The 23845-nt window shown below is 34.6% G+C and overlaps 2 protein-coding genes and 1 long non-coding RNA gene across 6 annotated transcripts; 1 reads left to right on the forward strand and 2 right to left on the reverse strand.

Moving 5' to 3' along the window:
* Positions 1–150: 150 nt before the first annotated feature.
* On the forward strand, positions 151–2687 carry LOC140955480 (uncharacterized). Its single transcript, XR_012169611.1, has 2 exons — positions 151–909; positions 2265–2687. It is a non-coding gene; the product is annotated as an uncharacterized lncRNA (long non-coding RNA).
* Positions 1130–4597, reverse strand: LOC118040469 (endo-1,4-beta-xylanase 5). 4 transcript variants are annotated; one of them, XM_035047422.2, is made up of 9 exons: positions 4117–4597; positions 3950–4040; positions 3813–3847; positions 3567–3723; positions 3130–3305; positions 2884–2985; positions 2623–2769; positions 1872–2510; positions 1130–1777 (listed from the first exon to the last, which is right to left on the reverse strand). In XM_035047422.2, exons 2-9 carry the CDS (start codon positions 4035–4037, stop codon positions 1442–1444), a joined length of 1680 nt encoding a protein of 559 aa, XP_034903313.1. In that variant the 5' UTR covers positions 4038–4040; positions 4117–4597; the 3' UTR covers positions 1130–1441. The 4 variants fall into 4 exon arrangements, with proteins under 4 accessions (XP_034903313.1, XP_034903312.1, XP_034903314.1 ...); XM_035047421.2 differs by lacking the exon at positions 4117–4597 and having other exon boundaries at positions 3950–4104; XM_035047423.2 differs by lacking the exon at positions 4117–4597 and having other exon boundaries at positions 3805–3847; positions 3950–4103.
* A 2449-nt stretch (positions 4598–7046) lies between these two features.
* Positions 7047–10786, reverse strand: LOC118040468 (protein NUCLEAR FUSION DEFECTIVE 4). The gene is made up of 3 exons (XM_035047420.2): positions 10342–10786; positions 9300–10180; positions 7047–7783 (listed from the first exon to the last, which is right to left on the reverse strand). Exons 1-3 carry the CDS (start codon positions 10675–10677, stop codon positions 7306–7308), a joined length of 1695 nt encoding a protein of 564 aa, XP_034903311.1. The 5' UTR covers positions 10678–10786; the 3' UTR covers positions 7047–7305.
* Positions 10787–23845: the final 13059 nt, after the last annotated feature.

Consider the following 23845-nt stretch of genomic DNA (forward strand, 5'->3'; position numbering starts at 1 on the left):
GTATTTAAAGTGATTTGTGTAATGTCAATAGGTTTGCTGGCAGTTGTTTTTTTTTTTTTTAAAAAATAATTTGAAGTAAAGAAAAAAATAAAATAAAATAATTTTGTTTTAAAAAAACGTTTTTAAAATAAAAAAAACAAATGGGATGGGATCCCTTTGCGGGGATTGCAAGTTTCTAACTCATCTCTTGTCTGTGTTTGTCATGGAAATGGATTTCCTGGAAGACTATCGCGTCGTGTTGCATAGCAAATAATGAGCAGACATCTTTCATGAAGATTCAATAATCAATAATGGCTACAGGGACTAATTATACAATAAAAACAACAAACACCCACCAGTTAATGAAGAGAAATTACTCCTCCACAAGTTCAAGATCACAATCTCATTTTGTATACAATCAACAGAAAGCAATCATCAATCTTGCGAATAAATCTTGTGTGCTGAAAGGACTCCATAATGTTTCTTCTGGGCCCTACCACTACTGGTTGTCATCATGTTTGCTGGCCCGTCATGTTACCCGGAGAAGTTTTTCAACAAAGCTTTTTGAATTATTTGCAGCCATTAGAAAGCTCAAGATATTATAAATTCAGCAGCATGAGTTAAAAATTTCAACTTGCACTGTCAAGCGGCCACAAGAAGAAGAAAGCCAATTGTTCTTGAAGAACTTTAATGGGAAACGCGAGTCTGCTCAAGGATTGAAAGTGGGCTACGATTTAAGGCTGTTGAAGAGGCGGAAAAGTGTGGCACAAGCCGCCTGCTAGAGGTCCATTACAGGATATACTATGCTTTTAATTTATTAGTGTTGGTCGAACAGCTTGAAGGGGCACCATCAACCCACTGCAAAAATTAAAAAAAGAAAAAGGGAAGGAAAGAACCTCTCCTGATCTTCTCGCTGAAGATTATTGACAGGTGAGAAATGTTTCCATCCATTCTTTAGTTATCTACCGTTACTTCAAGGGTTTTTTTTAACGATTTGATATTCTTTGATAAGTCTTAGCTAGGGGACGATGGTGATGTATTAACAAAAAACTTCTCAATCTTAACTCAGATTTGAATTCGAAATAATATAAGCAGAACAGTTCCAATGGCCACTTGAACTAACATCTTAACGTTGTAAGAAAAAAAAAGAAAAAAAAGAATCTGGAATGACATTGGGCTCATAAAATCTAAGTTCCCCGTCAAAAGGACAAGTATGGCCAATCTTAAGCCCAACCTTTGAACTTCTCCCATGGCCTTTTCATAAAGAAACAAAAGTCAACAATATTTAATTCTTGTCCGTACAAAAATTACTGTACTCCGAAGTCCAGCATTGCTAGAAATTCCAAGTTCAGCACAGCACAAAGCCACAGGCCATTGCAAAGATTTTTAACTAGTAAAAAATTTCTGACAATCTACCTTGGTTGTTCCTAGTATGGCGATAAGATTATAGGAATGGTGTTGGTCACAACTGAATGTTAAAATGTTTCGTTTCATCACTTTGACTGAGTGACAGTGTTGAGTTTGTAGTTCTGTTGCCATATTGCACCCTTATTCTGTATTCACCTAAGAAGGCAAAGAAGCTGTATGATCCATGATCATCTGTGAGGCCATTTGCTTCCCCGGTTTCCCATTCTTTTAGGAGCCTGTCAACTGTATCACCGGCCGGGAGGTTTTGAAGATTAGAATCTGTGAGGCACATTTGGTAGCACCCATTAGGATGGATTGCAGTCCAAAGCATGATCCCATCCACTGCAGGATGCGAGAAGCCTTCTCTTAACACCTGCTCTAGATAAATAGCCTGCAGAGTTGACACCATAAGGAAATGTTAGAATACAAATATTCATTTTAGATTATTTACTAACTGAGACTAAATAATGAATAACCTAGCGCACCTGAGTTTCTTTATCAAATTTATTGCTGATATCAACTTCTGTGAGCCAAATGGGAAGCTTAAGGGTAGCCAATTTATCTAGAATAGCCCTCATTAGAGGAAGATTTGGCTTCGAAAAGTGACTCTCTAGGCCAACTCCATTCATTGATGATCCTCCGCGTTCAAGTTCTCTTATCTTATCAATGTAGGTATCTACTGTTGTATTCACATCACTGCAAGTCTCCACCACATTAAATTCGTTCAAAAACAATGATGCTAAGGGGTCTGCTTCGTGTGCTGTCTTGTAGAAATGTAAAGTGGCATCCGGACCAAGCCTTTCTTCATAGAAATCAAAATGTAGCATTTCATTGCTAACATCCCAATGTATAAACTCTTCTTTGTATTTGCTCATTAGGCTTTGAATCCGGGAGCTGACTGCTGCTTTTAGGGCAGGGCCTGTGAGATCACGAACCCAAGCTGGATTGTACTTGGGGTCTTCCCAGAAAATATTGTGGCCTCTAGCAACTATTTGGTTGGCTAGAACGAATTCCAACATTTGATCTGGTATGGTGTAATTGACCTTCCCTTGTTCGGGTTCTGTCGCATACCACTTGAGTTCATTTTCAAATACTGCTGCGTTGAATCTCTCAACAAACCAATTCTGAAACAATCAGAGCAATTTTCATAGTCAGCCTTGTCGCCAGAAATCAGCACTCTTTCCTATTTATTTAATTTCCAATCTTCTGTAAGACTATTACGTGCACTGAACTTACCTGATAGGGTAAATTTCCAAGAATTGTTCTTGCTATTGCTGATCCAAATGGGAAATCTTTTGAGATTTGCTCTATTGTAATGGATGCTCCTTGCAACCTATCTCCATGACTATCTGACACATGTATTGTCACGGCACGCTTTCTTTCCTGGTGAAGGAAATATATAAGTAAGAAACCGAGCTGCTTCTTTCAGTTGAAACTATTTCTTAGAAAAACAGACACTATCAGCCCATGAAAACACAAAGTGTTAACAGTGCTTACAGTGTTAATTATGTATTGCTGATTTGTTCTCCATTGCTGCTCTGTAAATGGCTGCACTGAAGCACTTGCAATTGCGACATTGATCCTTTTGTCAGTTGTGCCCTGCATGAACAATTCAAAAACAGAATACAATTTCATCAACATATAGACATTATACAATTTGTTTAATCTTAGGACAACCCAACATTGCTAGGTCCAGACAATGAACAGTTAATAGAAGAAGCTTTTAATCATAAACAAGTTAACCTGAAAATATAGTATCGATACACTTGAAGGTGAATCAAGAATGAATCCTCCCTTGAGAAACGACCAGCATCCACTCTTGGCCAAAACAGTCCCCACGCAATCATATGTGGAATTATTATTTGCCATTAGGCTTGCAGTTACTAGAGTTGAATCTGCACCCCGTATCTTGACCCAAACTGCACACACCAAAAACTACACAGGCCTCAGGGAACATCTATCAATTATAGAGCTCATAACAATGGTTTATATCAAGCTTTTACCAAAACATTCATGCCAGGAAAATGGTTCCTAATAGCTTAATTATGGAGTTCACAACATTCGTTTTTGCACAATGGCTTGCCGTGTTGAACCTGGCCCTTTGATTATGCAATAAAAAATCAAGACTATAGTTTTATAGGAGATGGAACATTAAAGCAATGAAGAAACGGTTACTCAACTGGAAAAACAATACATGGTGTTTTGATCTAGATTTTGCAATATCAAAGCTGGTGTGTAAGAGCCATCTGAAGAAGCACTAATTCTGTGCTGGGTAAGTGGTGCTTGATCTTTGAATATCCCTCCATTGTATAGCGGCTTCTCTGGCACTGATTTACACTGCCAACAAAACATACATAGCCATGGAAAGGTAATGTAAATTTGAAGAGGAGAATTTATCAATGATCTCCTAAATCATACCAGTTTACCTCAGTGTAGGCTGTGAAGTCATACAAAGGTCCATCTGCATTAACCACACACAGAAAAGAAGAGGACAAAAAATGATTATAGGTCAAACAAACTTGAATCTAGAAACCCAAAAGAATGCAAGAAATTGAGAAAGCACCGTAAGAAAAAGCCAAGAAGGGGATCAAGAAAACTGAGAAGCCCAAGATAGGAGCCTTGTGCATGCTCTTCTTGCTTAGAAAGGCCATGAACTGCATGAATGGAATGGATTGTAATTTATATAGAGAAATGTTTTTATGAGGGACTGGAGTGGAGGCTACAACTTACAAGAGTGAATGCCACTTAAATTTGAGGTGGTTCACAAGGGTACAGTGCTACCTTGTCTTTCATAAGCCTACAGGTGCCCTTGTTCACATGTTTTTTGAGATACTCATGTGAAGACATGCCATCCATTAATTAAAACTCAATCTTTTGTGTATGGATTCAGTATCTTTTTTGGATCTTTCTTAATTACCTCTAACCTTCGCTGAATGGTCATTTTTAATGATCATCTGCGGCCGAGAGTCGAGCCCCTAGTTACTTACGTTGGGTGGATGTTTATTACTCCATTATTATCTGCCTTTATTGATCCTTGCCTAATCAATAGCCTCCCCCTTTGCTCTGATGTTAAAGGATCATCATCACCTAATTAGTGAAGCTGATCCTGCTATAATTTAGTGGCACGATCCATGTTCTGTGGCTTTTAGACAGTGTTTTAGGGAGTAGAGGACGGGTTGGTTTGTTTCACAAGAGTGGTTACAATTGCCGTGTGTAATTTATGGCCTGCGAAGCTGAAGCTGGTAGAACATGACTGAGACAAAGAGGTATTGACAGTGACTTCGAAGTAGAAAGGTCCTGTACGTTTGATGAATCAAGATGGTGCATGCTTTGACTTCAAGCTGCCGTTCCCTGTATGCCTTAAAGTGGGAGAGCTTTCATGGCTTCAACTGGCACGCCTTCATGATGCAGCATACCATGGAGATCCACACATGTCCTACAATGGTCCCTTATTTTCCTTGTCCAATGTCAGCAAGACGCAAGACAAAATTATTCAAAGCACGGGGAGAAAATGGTGCGCTGTGGTCACGAGGGGAGCTAGGATTCAAAGATAAGGGCTGCAGAGAGAGACTCTTGAGAAATATGAGGGCAACTGTCTAAAACTGAGTAAATTTGAAATGCTAAAACTAAAAGGACTAAAATGATTTTTTTAAAAAAATTGAAGGGGGCAATTACCCACCTTCTCTTCCATGTAACTAAGTCTTTGGTGGTCACACTGGATCAGTAAAGCTAGATAGCATCGGCAATTTTGTTAATATGATAAGAAATCCTCTAGAACCCAAATTTAAAACATCTTTTTTTCCTAAAAATTAGATGAAATACAAAGTTTTTAATGAGTTTTGTATTTTTTATAGGTAGTGTTTAAATTGCAGCGAATACATGAAAAAATCACCTATACAAATATAAAGTGGGATCGTTCTAATAAGATATTAGTAAAAATTTAAGATCACTCATGAACAATTAGTGACATACATGCCCTATTAAATACAAAATCGAGTCAAACAGTAAAAAATTATACAAATGTACAATATGATTGGTAAAATATCTAACTTACCATAAAATTTTGGATTATAAAAATTAAAAAAAATCACTAATAATTCTCAAAGTTAAATCTCAATTTTATATCATCTAATTTATAGTTAAAAAAATATCAAATTATATGTATTACAATCAATATATAGAAATCCAACAACTATATTTTTATTTTAAAATATTTTTGAAATATGTGGGGAAATTGCTATAAATAATAAAGATTATTTAATTTTTTTTTATCTCATATTAAAAAAAAAATAATATTTAGTAACGACATCAATGGATTCTCTAATCTGGAGTTTTCAAAAAAAAAGTTTCAATCTTCTAAAGAGAGACAAACATGAGCATAAATGTGTTACAGAATACCCAACTTCAGTTTAAGTGTACGGATATGAAAAAAAAATCCCAAAATAGAAGGATTATTGTATACTTTGGAATGTACTCATAAGACATCGATTGGCAATTGTATAAATTAATTGGAATTGTATGCCCGTACAGTGAGTTTTTTTTTTTTTTTAAATAATAAGTATGGTTGTTTAAGCCAGCTTGTATGTACCTTGCACAAGGACTTACATTGAATTCATGATATTAAACCTTGTGAATACTATTTGAGAAAAAAGAAAACATTTTTTTTTAATTCACTTAGGGCGACGAATCCTCTCCTGATTACATAAATACAATCATATTTAATATCTGCCCATTTGTTACCAACGTGTAGCATGATTAAAACATAACATTCTCTATATAAAATAACTTAGTGATCTCAAGTCAAATGATTACTTACACAACTGTTACAATCTATAGACATAATTGATATCTCCGTATGTAATTATCGTGTATAAGTCATGTGTTCTAGATAAAATTAAATTAATAATCTCTAGAGTAACCTATCTATGTTGAGCTATATTGTCAGTATTAATTGATGGCAGTTCTTGTTATTATTTCCAGAGTTATGATGACAGTTCTTAGAATTAATTTGTTCAAGTATAAATTTATTCAAACACAACCAAGAAGCATTAAACTTGTTGGTTGTAACATTGGTGCTCATAGTAGAGGACGAGGTTTTGGTCACAAAGCTCGTCATCGCTTTAGAGCAATTGTGGCCCATCATAAGCCCGACTATTGAACTTCTTTCCATGGACTGATCATGCTACAATCAAAGCTCAAAACTATAGAATCAAAGCCCAAATAATTTTGTGCTCTACAAGCAAGATTGACAGTATAGGAGTTTTAATTATGTCAATTCAGAAGGCCACAACAAAGATTTACAGCTTATGGAAATTTTTAAAGCACAATCTGCCTAGTAGTTCCTCCTGTTCTAAATCTTCAACTTTATTATTATTTGTATTCACCCATATTAGTCTATTCACAGGAGACATTTCTGCTAGCCTTCCCTTGACTTTGAACCAAAGAAGATAACTAACCCAGAGGACCTGGAAGTTGAACCTCTTCATCTATTAATGAGGTAGGTTTGCCGTCCATTTATGTCACTGACACTTGACAGGGTTGTTATTGCACAGCTCATAGTTCACTTTGGAAAATTACTGTTGGCCTACTTGGATCAATCGCCAAACAGGGGACTAAAACTAAACTCCACTACAACTTTTGGCCTACTTGGATCTGGTCCGTGTAATAATAATAATCATGATTGATTAACATGGGAAAAAAGGAAATTACAATCTTGAACAAAATTGCTTGCACAGAGTCTACTTGGAATACAAATCAGACCATAATGGAATATTCGATTGTGCAATTTACTTTTTGACCAAAAATAAATTGACCAACAGATGATGAACTTTGGATTGTCATTGGGCAGAAGCAGCCCTTCAATCCCACCATATTTTTTTTATTTTTATTTTTTATCTCGCAGGTCCAAGTAATTTCATATCATTGCAGATTGGATGCTGCAGCCAATTTCTTTGATCTTCTGCTCATGAAGATCCTGTTGTAAATCTTCTTGGTTCTGATTACCAGAAGAACATCCAAACCAAACCCAACGACACATGCGATGGCCATGATAAAGAAAACAAGTCTGTAACAATGGGCACCAACACAAGTATTGCCTCCTCCTGGTGCCGGGGTAGCTTCTGCGTCGTATAAAAATCCAGCAAGCAGACCAGAAAATAGGAAGGAGCCCAGAGGAAGATTGAGGATTAAGATGTTGTATATCAGACCAAAATACTTGAGACCAAATAGTTCGGAGGCTGTCGGGACTGAGACAGCTAAACGAACTCCGTAGCAGATACCAACGACTATTGAACCGACGTATAGCGACCCAGGCAAAGCCACAGCCATGAGGATGTAGCCAACAGCCATTAAAATCTGAGATGCTGCGTTCCAAAGAGGCCTTGGTATTCCAGCTTTCCTGCAAAAAAGAAAATGACCACAAGCTCAGAATATGTCCCCGTTTCAACTTAAAAGACCCTCTTTACGTTCGATTTAACACCCTTTTAACCATCTTTTCTCTGCACCACAGAAATTCTCAACTCAGTGGTAACATTTAACTCTCTTGACACAGACTCAACAAGAACAGTTCAAGGGGGGCTTGGGTGGTAAGACGCCAGAATAAATCCAAGCTCAACTGTGACAATCGTGAAGCCGACATCACCCAAGAAGTCAAGAATTGGACCCAGTCTTGTGATGAGGAATATTACCCAAGCCACTTGCACAAAGCAAAATTTACTTGGCGATTAAGCATCGTCACGGGGTAGCAAAGGAAATAAGAACTCATATCCGGGGCAAAGCGGCATAGCAGGTTGATATCATGACCTTGTAAAGACTAGCATATTTGAACTAATCCAACGAGCTCGTCCTAATAAAGACTTCTCAGGACTCAACGGAGGCTTGATGCGTTAAGCACGATGCCAGATAAATACATGACAGAGGATTAAAGGGAGAGATCGACACCAAAAACACAAATTGTATATTTTTTCTATAGATTCTAAAAAGCAAGTGGTCCATGGTTGATGGTTGCCATGAGCTCTTAGCAAGGAGACTCTCCACTAAACCCTAACCTATCCCTATAAATGGACCATCCGAACAATTACATCCGAAAAATTTGACCCTTCAATGTGTCAAAAGGTGTAGAGTTTAATTGAGTAGTCTGAAAAAACAAAAAGGAAGAGTTATAAAAGTGCTCAACTTTCTCTCAAATCTCTGTTTTTTTTATTCTTAACTAAATCACTTAACCATGTCCTTTATCAGCGAGACAATAATATATTTTTATTAAAATGGCATGTGCTTTTAGCCCTCTGGGACCTAAAAATTCGAGTGCTGAATTAGTTAGCTCACTTTTAGAATCAATCAATACGAGATTCAAAAAAATATATTAAAATAATCTATTTTTTATTTTTAATATCAACTTATAAACAATCCAAAATTATAACAACAATTAACTTAAAACTATAAGAAAATCAATTTTTTTTTTAAAAAAATACGGTGCCAAACGAGGCTAAAGAATTGACTAGCCTAAATCTTGAGTTCAGTTCACAGCGTGCTTTCCAAAATGGGGACTTTTGAATCAATTAACAAAAAATCTATCCAAGAAAAGAAATAAGCAGCCGTGTTTTAGCAGGCACAGCCCATTCCAATTTCCAAGAAGTAAAGATATCTCAATGTTCGAGGGAAAAAGAAAAACAGAACGGAAAAGGAAAGCAACCGGGTGTGGAAACTGCCGGCACCAACGTGGTGCTTAATGCTTTTTTTTTTTTTTTTTTTTTTTTTTTTTTAAAGAAAAGGGTAAAGCACGTATCCAAAAATAAGGATACGAATTTCTAACTTGCAAGAGGGATTATAAATGTCAACTAATGGAGAAATTATGGAGAAAAAAATACCAATTAATTCAACTTTTAAGAAAATAAACCAGGGATCAAGAAACTCACTTGATGTAGTACTCAGACACCGAGCCAGAAACAATCCTTCCAAAGAATCCCCAAATACTAGTCATGGAAATGAAAAGAGAAACGTCAGCATATCCGAGAGCCAAGCCAATCTGTCCCATATTGTTCATCACAGCCAAACCTGTGCCAACCCCACAAAGGAAAGACACAAAAAGAATCCAAAAATCAACGGTCCTAATTGCCTCAAAAATTGTATGATCCTCTCCAATCACCGGCCTCCTCTTTACCTCCACAGCTGCCTTCTCCTCCTCTACAGCTTGCGGTTGCTCCACCACTGCTGAAGCCGACTCTTCAGCGGGCCTTTCTTGAATCTCCTCCTGGGCTTTCTCTTCTATCAATAAAGGTTCTTGAATTTGCCTTTCAACATCCGCTTGGTTCTTGAACCCGTTCAAAGTCCAGCTCTTAATAAAAGCATGAACTGGAGCTGCTAATGGAGAAGCTAAAAGAACCAGCAATATAACCGAGAACGCCAATGAAATAGCATGGCTAGGATTTGGAATAAAACCGTAAGCCATTAAATAAACAGCCACAATAACAGCAACAGCGTTGAAGATATTGAAGTATTTGCTTTCTTCTTTTTCTTCCTCTATAGTAGCGGCAGGTGGGGTTTCTCGGAGGAAAACGATGGCGGTGAGACAGACAGCAAAGGGGATGACAGCAAGCATTATGAGAAACTTTGCAGGGTCATCAGCAAATAGAGCTGCACATAGGTCGGTGAATATAGCCGTGCTTAGACCAACATAACCCTTCAAGATTCCAGAGACAGGGCCACGGTTGCGGCGGAAGTTGCGGATGCAGGTTACTAAAACCGCCGTGTTCATCCATGTAGTGCTGTTTCCTCCTAGACATAGGAAGATGCACATCTGCATTCCACATTAGAAAAACAATTATTCGGTAAGATCATAACATCACTGATGCACCAAAAACTAATTAATTATGCACCAAATCCTGGCAGAGTCCTGAGCTACAGTTAAATCTTAACCACAACCATGGTTACTGAGACTATAAAATTGGTAAGATTTACCTGCCAATAAGGGAGAGGTTGAATTCTCCCACTAACAACAAGCCACTGAGTACCATAACCGATAAGACCTTCAATTGAACCAATAAGAAGAATAACAGGAGTAGGCAAACGATCAGAAGCAAGACCAGCAAGCAAACCAAAGGCCTTGCCAACATCTTTAGCAACAGATAAATTGTTGAGTTCAAGTTGGGTCAAGTTCATTAGAGATTTAAGTGCATCAGAATAGTTTGAGAAGGTGTAGTTGTTGCCTGAAATAGCTTGGACCCAAACAGCAGTCACAAAGCCTAGCCATTTTGTAGCTGAGAAAGAAATTGAAGAGGTTTGATGAAAACCCATCAATCCAATATAATCTTAGCCTGTCTACCAGCCTTAGATACCTCAAAAGAAATTGATTGGCAGAAAGAAAGAAAGAAAGAAAGAAAGAAAGAACCTATAGTGCTTGCTTTGAAGCTCGGGCACACAGGGGCATGTATATATAAAGAGGATTTTTTCTTTGACGACCGTAGTGCTTAAAGGACATGGACGGTGTAACTTGGTCTAATACATGGCATATGACATCATGGATGCCTGTCTTGTCCGGTGGGAGTGGGATAATAGTTAAAAGACTTCGTGATTTTTTTTTTTGCTATGCGTGGTTTTTCAACCGTTAATATATTCTAATCTTCATTTTTTGTGTTTTTATATAAGTTTTTTTTTTGGGATTTTACTGGTCTGTGAATCGGGACGGCCATAGTTAGGAGTTTCGCAGGAAAACAGCTTCTTTGATTAGGCAATTGTGCACAGGGGTTAGGGTTATGGATTCTTCTGTGAATATTGGTGGATCTTCTTCTTAAGATCGAGAATGTTAGAGCAGAGTTAGGATTCTGATTCCCATTTTAATAAGGATTTGTGTTTTAATTTTATTTGGGAATTTGTAGCAGATGTTTGATAAGGATGGAATAAATTTTATTTTATCTTTACAGTGTAATTTAGGGTATCGGATTTAATGAAAATTATGCTTGGATTTTTATTCATTAATTTGCATTTCTGTGGCAGACATGATTTTAGAAGCATTTTATTAGTGGTGGGGGGTGCAAAGATCTCTAGAGAAAAATTGCATTTTTAATTCTCTTCTTTCTTTCATTCGATCATGCGTTTTTTACCTTCAACGGGAAGATGATTTCAAGAAAAATAATATTTTTCCTCTAAAAAAATAACAACAGTACTTTGTATGAGAGAGAGGGGGGGGGGGGGGACACTTTTAGGATAAGATAAGAAAAGAACAAACTTTTGTGCAATTGCCTAGCAGGTACCAAACCCTTCCGACAGCTGCTCCAATTCCCAATAAAAGACGCTATTTAGAAGATTTAAATTGGTAATGTATTTTTTTAAAAAATATAAATATGATTTTTTTATTATTATATGTACTTTAATGATAAAAATATTATTTAATGAGATTAGGATAGTTTTATATATAAAAAATATATTTAAAAAAAAATAAAATAAAAAAAGAAATTAATAAAAAAATTGAAAAGAGGCTTTTAATATATTTCATTCAGAATTATTTTTATTACATAACTATTTTAATAATCTAAAATAATCAATACTAAATAATAAAATAAAAAATAATTAAAACAATTCAGGCAAACTCTTCTAACTAATAATATAAGTTATGAGATTATGATAATCTTATAAAAAATAAATATATTTAAAAAAAATCAAAAGAAAAAAATAAATTAATAAAAAAATTGAAAAGAGGCTTTTAATATTTTTATAAGATGTATAGAAATAATATTTTAGTAAGAGAAATAGTATTTTTGGCATTTTGTTTAGTATTCTTGTTGGAGTAATTAAGCTAAGTCCAGCCCACAGCTTCGTTTCCATTATGGGAAGAAGATGATTATTGATTCTTTGATAATTGACTGAAAGGTAGTCAGTCGTCTATTACACCAGACGACTCACCGCATAACGGCAACGTTTCAGTTTGGAAAATTATTTCGTTAGTAATTGCTGGATGAGACAACTGCATTTGAAGATTTGGTACGTTCTTCGTATGGATACAAAATGCTGTGATTCATCAGAGGAAAAAGGGAACAAACAGAGCATCCGAGAGACCAGAACAAGTGTTTGGCAGAAGTTTCCTGGAAAGTGCGACTATTCAGATGGGCTCACGGGTTTTTTTTTAAAGAAGAATAATTCTGAAATTCCAGTGGATTGTAAGACACTACAGGGATGACCGTGCACACTCGAATCAGGATCATCGATTCTTCTTCTTTCTTTACTTGAATGGATCATTTTTCGTGATTTTAGAGTCTTTTTTTTTTTATATTTTAAAAATATTTTTTATTTTTTAGTAACTTTAAATTAATATATTTTTAGTATTTTTAAATTATTTTAATGTGATAATATTAAAAATAATTTTAAAAAAATAAAAAAACTATTAATATTTATTTTAATATAAAAATTATTTTAAAAGTAAACATAACTATATTATCAAATATTATCAAAGAAGCTCTAATAAGAACTATGAAGTAATTTTCATCGGGAAATCCTCGCCCGACAAGTCACACGCAAGTGACGGCACGTTTTGTAGTCGTGAGATTGCACATGCAATTTAGTTAAACGTGTGGGCAGTGCCAGATGCCATTTCTTCTGGGACATTTCTCCCAAGCCGTACAATTGGGACAAGGAAATATTCTCGCTTATGCTTTCAGCCAAGCTCTTAATCCTTTGCTATGAAAAAACAGAACAAAAAGATTTACTCCAAAGATTTACTCCCGTGGTGGTTACTTTTGGAAGTTGTTTTTATTTTAAAATATATTAAAATATTTTTTAATTTTTTTAAATTTATTTTTATATCATCATATTAAAATAATTTAAAAAAATAATAATTTTTTTTAAAAATACCTGCCAACACCGCAAAAAGAAATGATTGTCTTGATTATTTAAAATCATAGCCTGATATCGAAAACCCATAGTTACTTTTAAAAGAAAAGGAGGATTTTTATCACCCGTGACTCGACATCATTGCTCACATGAATGGAAAATTCAGATGGACTTTCCTAGACGCACTCACTCGCTAGCAAAAGCACATTTTATATATTAAACTCAACATGGAGTTCCGAGTTCCCATTGGCCAAATTGATCTTTTGTTTTAAAAAATATCAAAATAATATCACTTTAATTATTCTTTTTTAAATCAACAAGGTACAAAACGTACAAACATGGTTTTGCCGATCTTTCAAGAGGTATGGCTGCCGTTCAGTTTCAAACCGCGTTGAAAGTGAAAAGGAAACTTATTCTAGAAAACCGAAAACGGAAGAAAACGAAAAGGAAGGTTAGAGATGGCCGACCTACCTACCTTTACCTGCAAATTTAGCTTCGTTGACCTGTTACTTTACCTGCAAATATCTTCTTCTCTTGTTAAATTACAGCAAGTTCACGTCAAAATGACCATCGATCTTGAGCCATTCATTAATTTCTCAAAATTAACACCACCAGATTGGTGTCTTGTGCGTGGAGGCTAAGCTCAAACTGCAGGTAGCGAGTGTTCCTCAAGCTGACCAGCTGGGGACATGCTTTTTCTGCAAGTAAAAAGCTGACCTCCTCTCTGCAAGGACAACGTGAACAGAGGTGATGGAGGTGAGAAATATCTCTTTAAATTTTGTTTTTTAAAAATATAAAAAACTACTCTAAAATAAATAATATCATATTTTAATCATTTCAAACAAACGTATTTTTATTCATTTCTTTTAATCTTGAAATACTATCAAGACCTCAAGTGACAATACTGTAATATCTCCCAATTCAACAATGGACCACACAGCGACTTCTCTTTCATGAGGTGAACAGCCCATTAATTCCGAGCACTATATCAATAGAAAATGGAGGATAAGATATCACGTTAGTGGGCCTCTTGGAAGCTCATTTCCGTACAAATGAGAGAAAAAAAAAAGTTGGATATGTTTGTGTGGTGTTTGCATTTGTTCCGTGGCCATCTTCGCTTCGTGCACATTCAAGTAGTGTTCAAGTAATAATACTGAAGAGTGATGCAACTCTTATTCTTCCAAATATTTGATTAATAAATTTAAAGTAAAGTTAAAGTTTTTGAGATAAAATTATTTATAAAAAAATTATAAAATTATTATAATTATAAGATTTCATTGTATCAAAGTATTATTTCTAAATATTTATAGTTAATGTTTTATTAAGACTGAATATTAATTAAAGGTATTGAGAATAATACACGTTATGTTCTTTTTATATAAAAAATGATTATTCTCATAAGTTGAGGTATGAAGGATATCTAAAACTAATATGTATGTGCTTGCCACATGACTTATACACTAAACTAACCTACATGAGAATTACATACGGAGATATCAATTATGTCTATAGAAAGCTCCATGTAACAGTTGTGTAAGTGATCATTTGACTTGAGATCACTAAGTTATTTTATATAGAGAGTGTTATGTTTTAATCCTGCTACACGTTGTCCTAATCAAGGGTAACAAATGGGCAGATATTAAGTATAACATGAATTATATGATGGTATTTATGTAATCAGGAGAGGATTCGTCGCCCTAAGTGAATTAGAAAAAAATATTTTATTTTTTCTCAAATAGTATTCAATGTAAGTCCTTGTACAAGGTAGAATGAGATTTGAAAAGAGTTTCAAATCTTATTTAAAGAACCAATAACTATGGTGTTGAAAACAAACATGATTTGACACAATAGACACACTGATGAAGTATGAATATTGACAATATATTGATGAAATTGATTACAATATTTCACAATACAATACAAATGAATAGAGTGCTACATATATACATAGAATTCAAAAACTATTCTATGAAAGTTAGCTATAATTATGGTTGTGAAGATTGTAATCATTGTAAGCCTTGATTCTTGAGATTACACCAACAGTTGTCATTGATCCTCAGCTATTCTTCTATGATTTCATTTGGGGCATGATCTATGGAATGATCTCTAATACTCCCTCGCAAAATAAAGCTACCATTAGCAAGTCTAGTTTTGGTTTTGAGTCTTTTAGTGCATTGTTTGGACATGAGCTTGGTAAGGAGATCGACAAACTGATCTTAGGTGTTTACATGATGAACTCTCAGCATCACTTTCTGAATTATATCCCGAACAAAGTGTAGGTTGATTTGAATGTGCTTCATCCAAGAGTGTTAAACGAGATTAAAACTAAGTTGGGTAGCACCCAGGTTGTCACTGAGCAATGTTGATGGGGAAAAGATAGATAAGCCGAGTTCTTGAAATAAGGACAGTAACTAGATGGTTTTAAAGGCGGTATTTGCAAGGGCTCTAAATTCCACTTTGATGGATGATCTTGCAACAACCCTTTGTTTTTTTGAACTCCAAGAAATTAGATTGGAACCAAGAAAACAAATATAGTCAGATGTTGAGCTTCTATCATTATAGTTGCCGACCCAATTAGCATTGGTGTAAGTCATTAGGTTTGAGCTAGAGCTTTTGCGAATGTGAATACCATGATAACTGGTATGCTTTAAATGTCGTAGGAGTCTTTTTACCGTTATCCAGTGCGTGGCAGTGGGTTTATACATGAATTGTGAAAGTTTATTGACAACAAATGATATGTTGGTTGAACAAACTTTTAAAGGGAGATTTATTGTGTAAAAGAGTGGTTGATTAATGATTTATGAGGTAAACCGCCATTTGAAAAGCGTGAGGCCAATATAAGAGTGGTAATTCAGCATCCTTTAAAAGAGTGAGTCTCGTTTCGACAAGAGAGGGTGATTGTTGTGGTGGTGGAAGCCAAAATAGCGCCAATGATGAGTTTATCCTACCTAGCCCAGTGAGATTTTTGAAGGGTGGATGCAGGGGTGTTGTTGGTTAAAAGGCATGGATGATCACTAGTAATGTAATCAAGAAGGTCGTAGCCAATAAAAAGAGCCTCAAACTGTGCGCGCCTTTGAAGAAAGGTGGAAGGAGTGAGCTTTTCGTTGATCTGAGCAAAGATATTGAAAGCAATCAATAGGATTTCAATAAGGGAGGGTGGAGTGGAGATTGGTTAATGAGAATTGGGGATTGGGTTCTCGTTAGTGGGTGACTTTCCTAATACCATGATGAAGTTTGAATATTGACAATATATTGATGAAATTAATTACAATATTTCACAATACAATACATATGAATAGAGTGCTATATATATACATAGAATTCAAAAACTATTTTAGAAAATCTAGCAATAATTGTGGATGTGAAGATTGTAACCGTTACGAGCCTTGATTCTTACTCCAATAGTTGTCCTTAATCCTTGGCTATTCTTCTGTGATTTGATTTGGGGCATGATATATAGAATGATCTCTAATACACATTTCGTGCTATAATATCTAAATTGAAACATTATTGATGAATGAATAATAATTACACCAAGAAACTAGTCTCTAAAATATTAAATCAAACCACTTGTGACCTTTCTTAATATTTGGAGGATCAGTTGCTAGACATTGTACTTAATCTTCAAATATAAATCAAGCAATTATTAAATTGATATTAAATTAATTTATTCAATCCTATTTTATTTAGTATTATGATATATATTTGGGTCAACTTATTAGGAAATCTAATGGGTCACATATAAAAAAATCATTGATCATAAATTAAAATGAGATGATTGACCAAGTGTGACTAGATTGTAAATAAATTTTAGAAATTGAGAGTTAGAATGTAATTAATAGAGTGAATTACAATTATAGACTTAGAAATAATCAACAAAAGACATGATCGAATACATTTCTAAAGTTAACCTAAAATAATATATGTTATATTATTAAGAGGCAAATTAATATTTTGCTATTTATAGGGTTTTTAGGTTTTTCTATAAATAGAAAGCTATACGCCTCTTATTTCCTGTAAGTTGATATTACACTATATAAATACCTAAAATAAAAAAGAAAAGAGTTAGTACTCAAATGTATATCAATTATTGTCTTCTAAAGAGGTTTAATTAAGAGATTTTTCACTAGTAGTTTATGTGGATTACTGTTAAAAGTTGGATACTTAGAGGACTTGTGATTTGCGATAACTCAGCCTTAAAACAACTATTCAAACCAAAAAAAAAATCTAATTTTCAAGTAATATTCGTATAAACCCTAAACAACTCTAAATCTATTTAACAAAATGTCTGGGACTCCAAAAACAATTTTAAATTTTAAATTTTTACTTTATACATGTGTTTTAGAAAATCCAAGGATCTATCTTCTTCTACAGGCTAAAAATCGAAAGGAACCCTTCAAATTGACTGTTTACCAATATTGACTGAAATCGAAAGTTGGATGGGCGTCGATGAAGATATGATCTGTGGTATCTACCACAAAATTGGTAGGCAGAGAATGTCTCTTTCTTATAATTTCTATCGCCTCAAGGACCCGCTTCGTGCTTATCATGACTTTTGATAAGATGTGAATAAATTTGAGTGGTATGTACGGTGCTTTATACACATGTTGCGTCACAGCCTGTCTACATATAGACAAAAACTTGTCTTAGTCCAGCCTGTGGTCAAGAGGGATTTGTACACGATATTTTCCAGAAAGAACATCTTCAGCTCTCAAGTCGTTGTTCACAGCTTTGGTCCTACAGAGTTTGTCATGAAGTGAAGCTTTTTTTTCATTATGTTAGGTTTGCAGAAGAAATTAATATTTATAATATGGTTTTGGTCACCAATGGAGCTAATTATCTAATCATATATCTTGTATGAGCATTACAAGAATCTTATTATTTCATGGAAGGGAGCTCATTTTATATAGTAGGCATGGGATGCCAGGTGAATATATTTTGTGAGAGGGAGGTACGGCCATTGCTGTCGGCAACTCTTCTTCACCTGCTTCAAAACTTTTCATGTTTTGACAAATTTTGCCTGACGTGCTGCTAGTGCCGCGCTGTGTTGCACAGAAAAAGACATTTTAAATGGAGATTTTTCGGAGCTTAGTGGTAATATTCCTTTCACTTTCCTTTTCACATTTCACCTCAGACGTCACATGAGCTGCCATTAATGATAAGGCATGCACTGTGAGATGTGAATTGCGGCTTTTATGAACATTGAATAGTGCCGACTGCTTCAATTCTTGGTTGGCTGTTTTCAAAAAATCGAACCCTACCAAAAGTTCATCAAGCAATCATAGACAAGATCTGTACGTTTTCAATTGAAAACACTGATGTATCAACGTTTCCAACGTGGATCCTTTTGTTCTTTGCAAATTTTCTCGCCGTGCTCATCCACAGTCTGAGCTTCCTTAGCTACCATACAAAAAGCCCTAAGGCCCCAATCTGTCATCCTCTCCGTTCAAGTTTTTGTTTTTTTTTGTCTTTACAGTGGAAAAGGGGGAGGACGTCTTCCACTAGGATGCTATTCGTCACTAGTCAGTAGCTAATATGGACAATAAACAAATACAATTCTTACCGCCCAAGTTAATTTATTCCCCGAATATATATGTTTTGAAGCATCTAATTAGCAAACTGCATCTACCTTCCTGGAATCATAAACAAATAGCAGCAAGTTGATGCATAAGCCATTCAATATACCAAAGAAAAGAAACGCCAACTTGTGTCATAAAACGCAGTGGTTAGTTTGTTTTATAATATGATACACAAAAGTTATGATGAATTAGCAATTGAATATTAATGTACTTTATAAATGAATAAAAATATAATTCTTTAAAAACAGTATTTTTATCCTTCTCAACCAATTAATTTTACTATTTATTTGATGTTGCCTTCTCGATGCCGTATTACTGATGGAGGCTTTAAGAAAAAATCACAGGGTAGATGATATGCCCTTGTCAAAGGTCAGGTCACGTCGTGCTCTTGGAGAGCCATGATCGGATTTCTTAACGATGACCGGATGTTCAGACATCCTGTCACCTTGCAATGACGATGTCTTGGATCTCTGCAAATTAATTAACCTTCCAGAAAAGGTTTCAACGTGAAATACATTATGTTGAGAACTTGATGTTAGATTTTTATTTTAAAAACCACAAATGATGGATCACGTTTGCGAGTGATATTATATATATTATTATTATTATTATTATTATTAATCCATACATGATTTAAAACGGCGTAGCATATTCACATTACTGTGTCTTGTTCTTAGCCTCATAGATTAGGGATTTGATTTGGAAATTAATGTGTTGATCCATCATTCAGCAATTTTAGGCAAAGTCAGCACGTTTTTCCAATTCAAAAGCATCTATCAACCCACCCTTCTTACATGGATTCCTTGTCCTTGTGCATATAATTTCTTGTTGGGATAACACAAGAAACATAGCACCCCACAAGTTTGAACTTATCTAACTCTGTACCATCTCTTTTTGTGTGACAATGGTTGTAAAATTCGAATTGATTTGATGAGGCAGATTTTATTTATTGTATTTTTTTTAAATTTTTAATTTTTTAATTTAAAATTATCTTGATATATTTCTTAAAAAAATTACTTTGATCATTATCACAATTTCAAACACACCCTTAATCTAAAATTTAAACTAGTCTGAATTGAAAAATAAATATATATAAAAAACTAAGTTAATCTGTGAAAATCTTAAATCAAACATACAAGTGATTTTAATCTATTTATTGAAATTTCTTTTAAGAGTTAATCTGGTTAACTCTTCTGACCCATGTATTATCTTTTATAACTTTTCGCGAGACGTCTTGTTTATGTGTGTGTGTGGTGGTACTATGACCCGTCGGTCTATCCAACTCTAAAATAAAGTTGTCAATGTTCAAATTACTTGTGCCAAAACTGAGGATTGGCAGTTTGCTCAGTAGAGAAATTGTCAATATTCAAATGGTAAAGTAGCTTTTCTTTCGAAGGCGGCAACATGTTTTTTCTTCGGTGGCGGAAGAGTAGTAAGAGTTTGACGACTCCCTCCAGAAGGGGGAAACCAACAGCCTCTTGCATGCAGCTGCGCTGGTTGTGTATTTAGGAGGCGATGGCCTCCCAAGTTTTCTTTGAAGTAAAATTTGGTCCTCCGAAATCAATATTACCATATTGATCCTCCAGTCATTCAAATCACTTACAATTTCTTTAAAGTTTTTTTTGGTCCTCCGAAATCAATATTACCATATTGAGAATGCGTTGACATTTCCTACAATTGATTTGGTTCCAAATCACTTACATTTTCCTTAAAATTTATTTTAATTCTATGTGGTTCCGTTTTTTTCATTTAAAAGTTTTCTTTTTTTGGTATTTCTAAGCCAATTAATCACTTGTGAAAGGTAATTTTTTGCAAGTAAAGCTAAAATGTTTACCATCTTTGGGTTTCCCTCAACTTCCATCACCATAAAGTACATAAAACCAATCAAACAAGTATTAAAACTCATAACAATAATAATGACCAAACACAAATAACATACAAATTGAAAAATAAAAATCACAGACCTAATTATCTAAGTGAGAGGAATTTTTTAAGCTCACACCCATCTAATCGAATGGTGGTGGTTGGGAGGTTAGAAAATGAAGGGCGGAGCTATAGAAAAAACAAAAAAAGGGGACTGTCAAATGAAAGATAGAGACAAGAAAGAGACAGGTTGTTTTTAAAAATATTTTTTATTTAAAAATATATTCAAATAGTAATGTTAAAAATTAAAACAGTTGAAAATAAAACAACATTCTTCCGATACCCTGCAAGTTGCTATTATATGGCATATAGTATATGCCAAAAACAAATAACAAATATCAACTTGTGCACTTGTGCTTTTAAAAAAAAAAAAAAAAAAACGGCGGGACGAGAGAACTACGTGGTGGTATACTGCAAGTTACCCCTGAAAGTTGCAATATAAGAGTTTAAAAATCATCAAGGCCATAATTTTGTGATGGTTTTAGCCGTTGAATGTGACTCATGACTCTATTTAAATTATTTCCAAAGATATGCTGCTGCAGAAAGCGATGCAAGGGGACGGGGACCGTGACATGCAGGGAGAGGGAGAGGACGGGGGCCAGTATATCACTCTCTTGCATTAACATTTTCTTAATATTCTTGACATTTTAACTTAAATTATCATATTTTATGCTCTTATAGTTTAAATATAATATAAACGCAGTCTAAATAATGTGATCGTTGTGGTTTTTAGCTCTGATGATTTAAGACTAGATCTCACAAGTGATCCTGCTGCGACTGAGATCTAGTTAAATATATTTTTAGTCGCTAAGAAGAGCAGATGCATGTGGTTTTGCGAGCTGGCAGAGTCGTAGCAGAGGCTTTCTTTTTGCTAACTTCCTTGTTGGCGAGGCCATTTCTAGTTTCTTTACTCTATATTATTATTGATCACCAAATCCCACATGGTAACTCACATGGCCACTGACTCTTGATTAAATTTTGAATAATCCCGTCGACTGGTGCACCGGGAAATCTTTGGAGTGTGAAACATGTGATCTTTTCTAGCAACCAGGTCTTTGGTCAACATATCTACATGTTTAATTAAATTACAAAACAAAAATCAATTAAAAAAGAAACAGTGAAATGAGCCCATGAGAAGTTATCATACCTATGAAGAATGCAAAAACAAAAAGCCAAACTAATGTTTTAAAAATATATATGAAGAATCTTATAAGAAATATATATATATATATATGTTGAATATAAAATTAAAAATAAATTATAGATGAATCATGTCTATCCCTTTAAAAACTAAACATATCCAACATCAATAAAAAAATCATCACAAACTAATTAAAATATAAACCCAAAATTTATTTGAAAAAAAAATATCAATTAATGCATTATTTTTTTTTTAAAATCAAAATTAAAAAGAAAAAAAATCAGGTCACGCATGCTCAAGCCTATATTTGTTTTGAAGTTTAATAGGACGGATAGCACGTTGTCTGTTCATATTTATAATCTGGCCCGACTTGGCAGGTTGATATAAGAAGGCACGGGGACTGCTGCTTTGTTTTAATAAAACCATCACACATGATTTGTGTGTATTAAAAAAACTAACATGGCAGACTGTTTGAATCTGGCACCATATGAACTATGAAGGGGTGGACCTCATTTTTCTACCTTGTCTCTGCTTCCAAATTATTAATAACCCATCTTGCATTCGAAGGATCACATCAAAGTGGCGTTTATCATGCTTCGATCTTTTGTTTTTGGGTTGATGTCTTCATCAGCAGATTTATAATCTTATAGACAATCGATGAGCTGAAATCCAAAAAATTTCTGATCAGCGGGTAGTTGTTGATAGCCACTTCACCCTGATTAGAAATATATTATAAGATATGTGGACGGATCACCTAGTATACTTACAAGAATAGTTTGATTTAACCTTATTATTTTAACTAGTTAAATTTTAAGTATGTTTTTTAAAGATTACCGGTTGAAGTTTTATAAACTTTAATGTTATTAAAAATTTACATTGTTATTAGAACCCCGTAAAATTAATTAAGTTATGTTTGGATAATTATATTAATGAAAAAAGGGTTTAATTTCAATAATGCAAGAAATCTTGATCGATGAAAGAAAGAAAGAGTAAAAAGAAGCAAAATACAGGTGTTCGGTCTGTCCCTAAAGGCTCCAGATATTCAAGAGATTTTTATTCGAAAAAAAGCTACAATATATTGGCACATGATTTGCCATGGAAGAAAATCCAATCAATTTTTTTCTTGGTGAATCTTCTAACGTTTCTATCTTTCAGATTTGCTTGTCGACTGGTAACATGTAGTCGTGTGGACAAGAATACAAAAGGTGACGAGACATTTGTGATTTTTTTCGTCAGGAGTCGGTCCCTCTCTCCCTCCAAAGGATATCGCAGTGGCTAAAACTCGACCTAACAAGGGATTGGTTCATCAGTTAAACATTACTTGTCTACCTTGCAACAGAGCCTCAGTTTTTTTTTTTGGTATAACCAAGGGTATCCTGAGCGCTGTACAAACTAATCTCCTTTCACACCGGGTGACAAGTGCTCTCCAAGCAGCCGGCTGCAAAAAAAGAGAGGGGTCGAACCCCAGACCTCGTAAGCGACGAGAATGCGCCTAACCACTCCGCCAGGACCCCATGAGTCAACAGAGCCTCAGTTTGAGCATAAAATTGCGGGTCTTTGTTGGTGTTTAACCTTTACCTCTTTGGTGTCCAACTCCACTTATCCTACCATAACCTGTGAAAACTTGTTACTCTAGTGCTCAATTTTAATCATACCGTCTAAATCATTAATCTAGTTGAACTCGATAAATTCCCACACTTTTGGTCACGGCGATTTGATTAGAACACATTTGAGACAAAATAAATAAAAAAATTAACCCTTTTACTCTTTTTTTCAAGAAAAAAAAGTCTTGAAGATTAAAAAAAGTTATTATTTTATTGTGAATTGCATGATTACATGGTCATGCAACATACAATAAGTGTAACATAATAAAAACATGTCTCTAAATACTAGTACTAGTGAAATAAGAACCTTTACCCTACAAATATTATTTTGCGAATGAGAAATATAAAAAAATTCTAAAATCAGTTAATTTTTTATAAGTTCGTTTCAATTA

This window comes from Populus alba, chromosome 4 (assembly GCF_005239225.2).
Source record: "Populus alba chromosome 4, ASM523922v2, whole genome shotgun sequence".
Lineage (NCBI taxonomy): Eukaryota > Viridiplantae > Streptophyta > Magnoliopsida > Malpighiales > Salicaceae > Populus > Populus alba.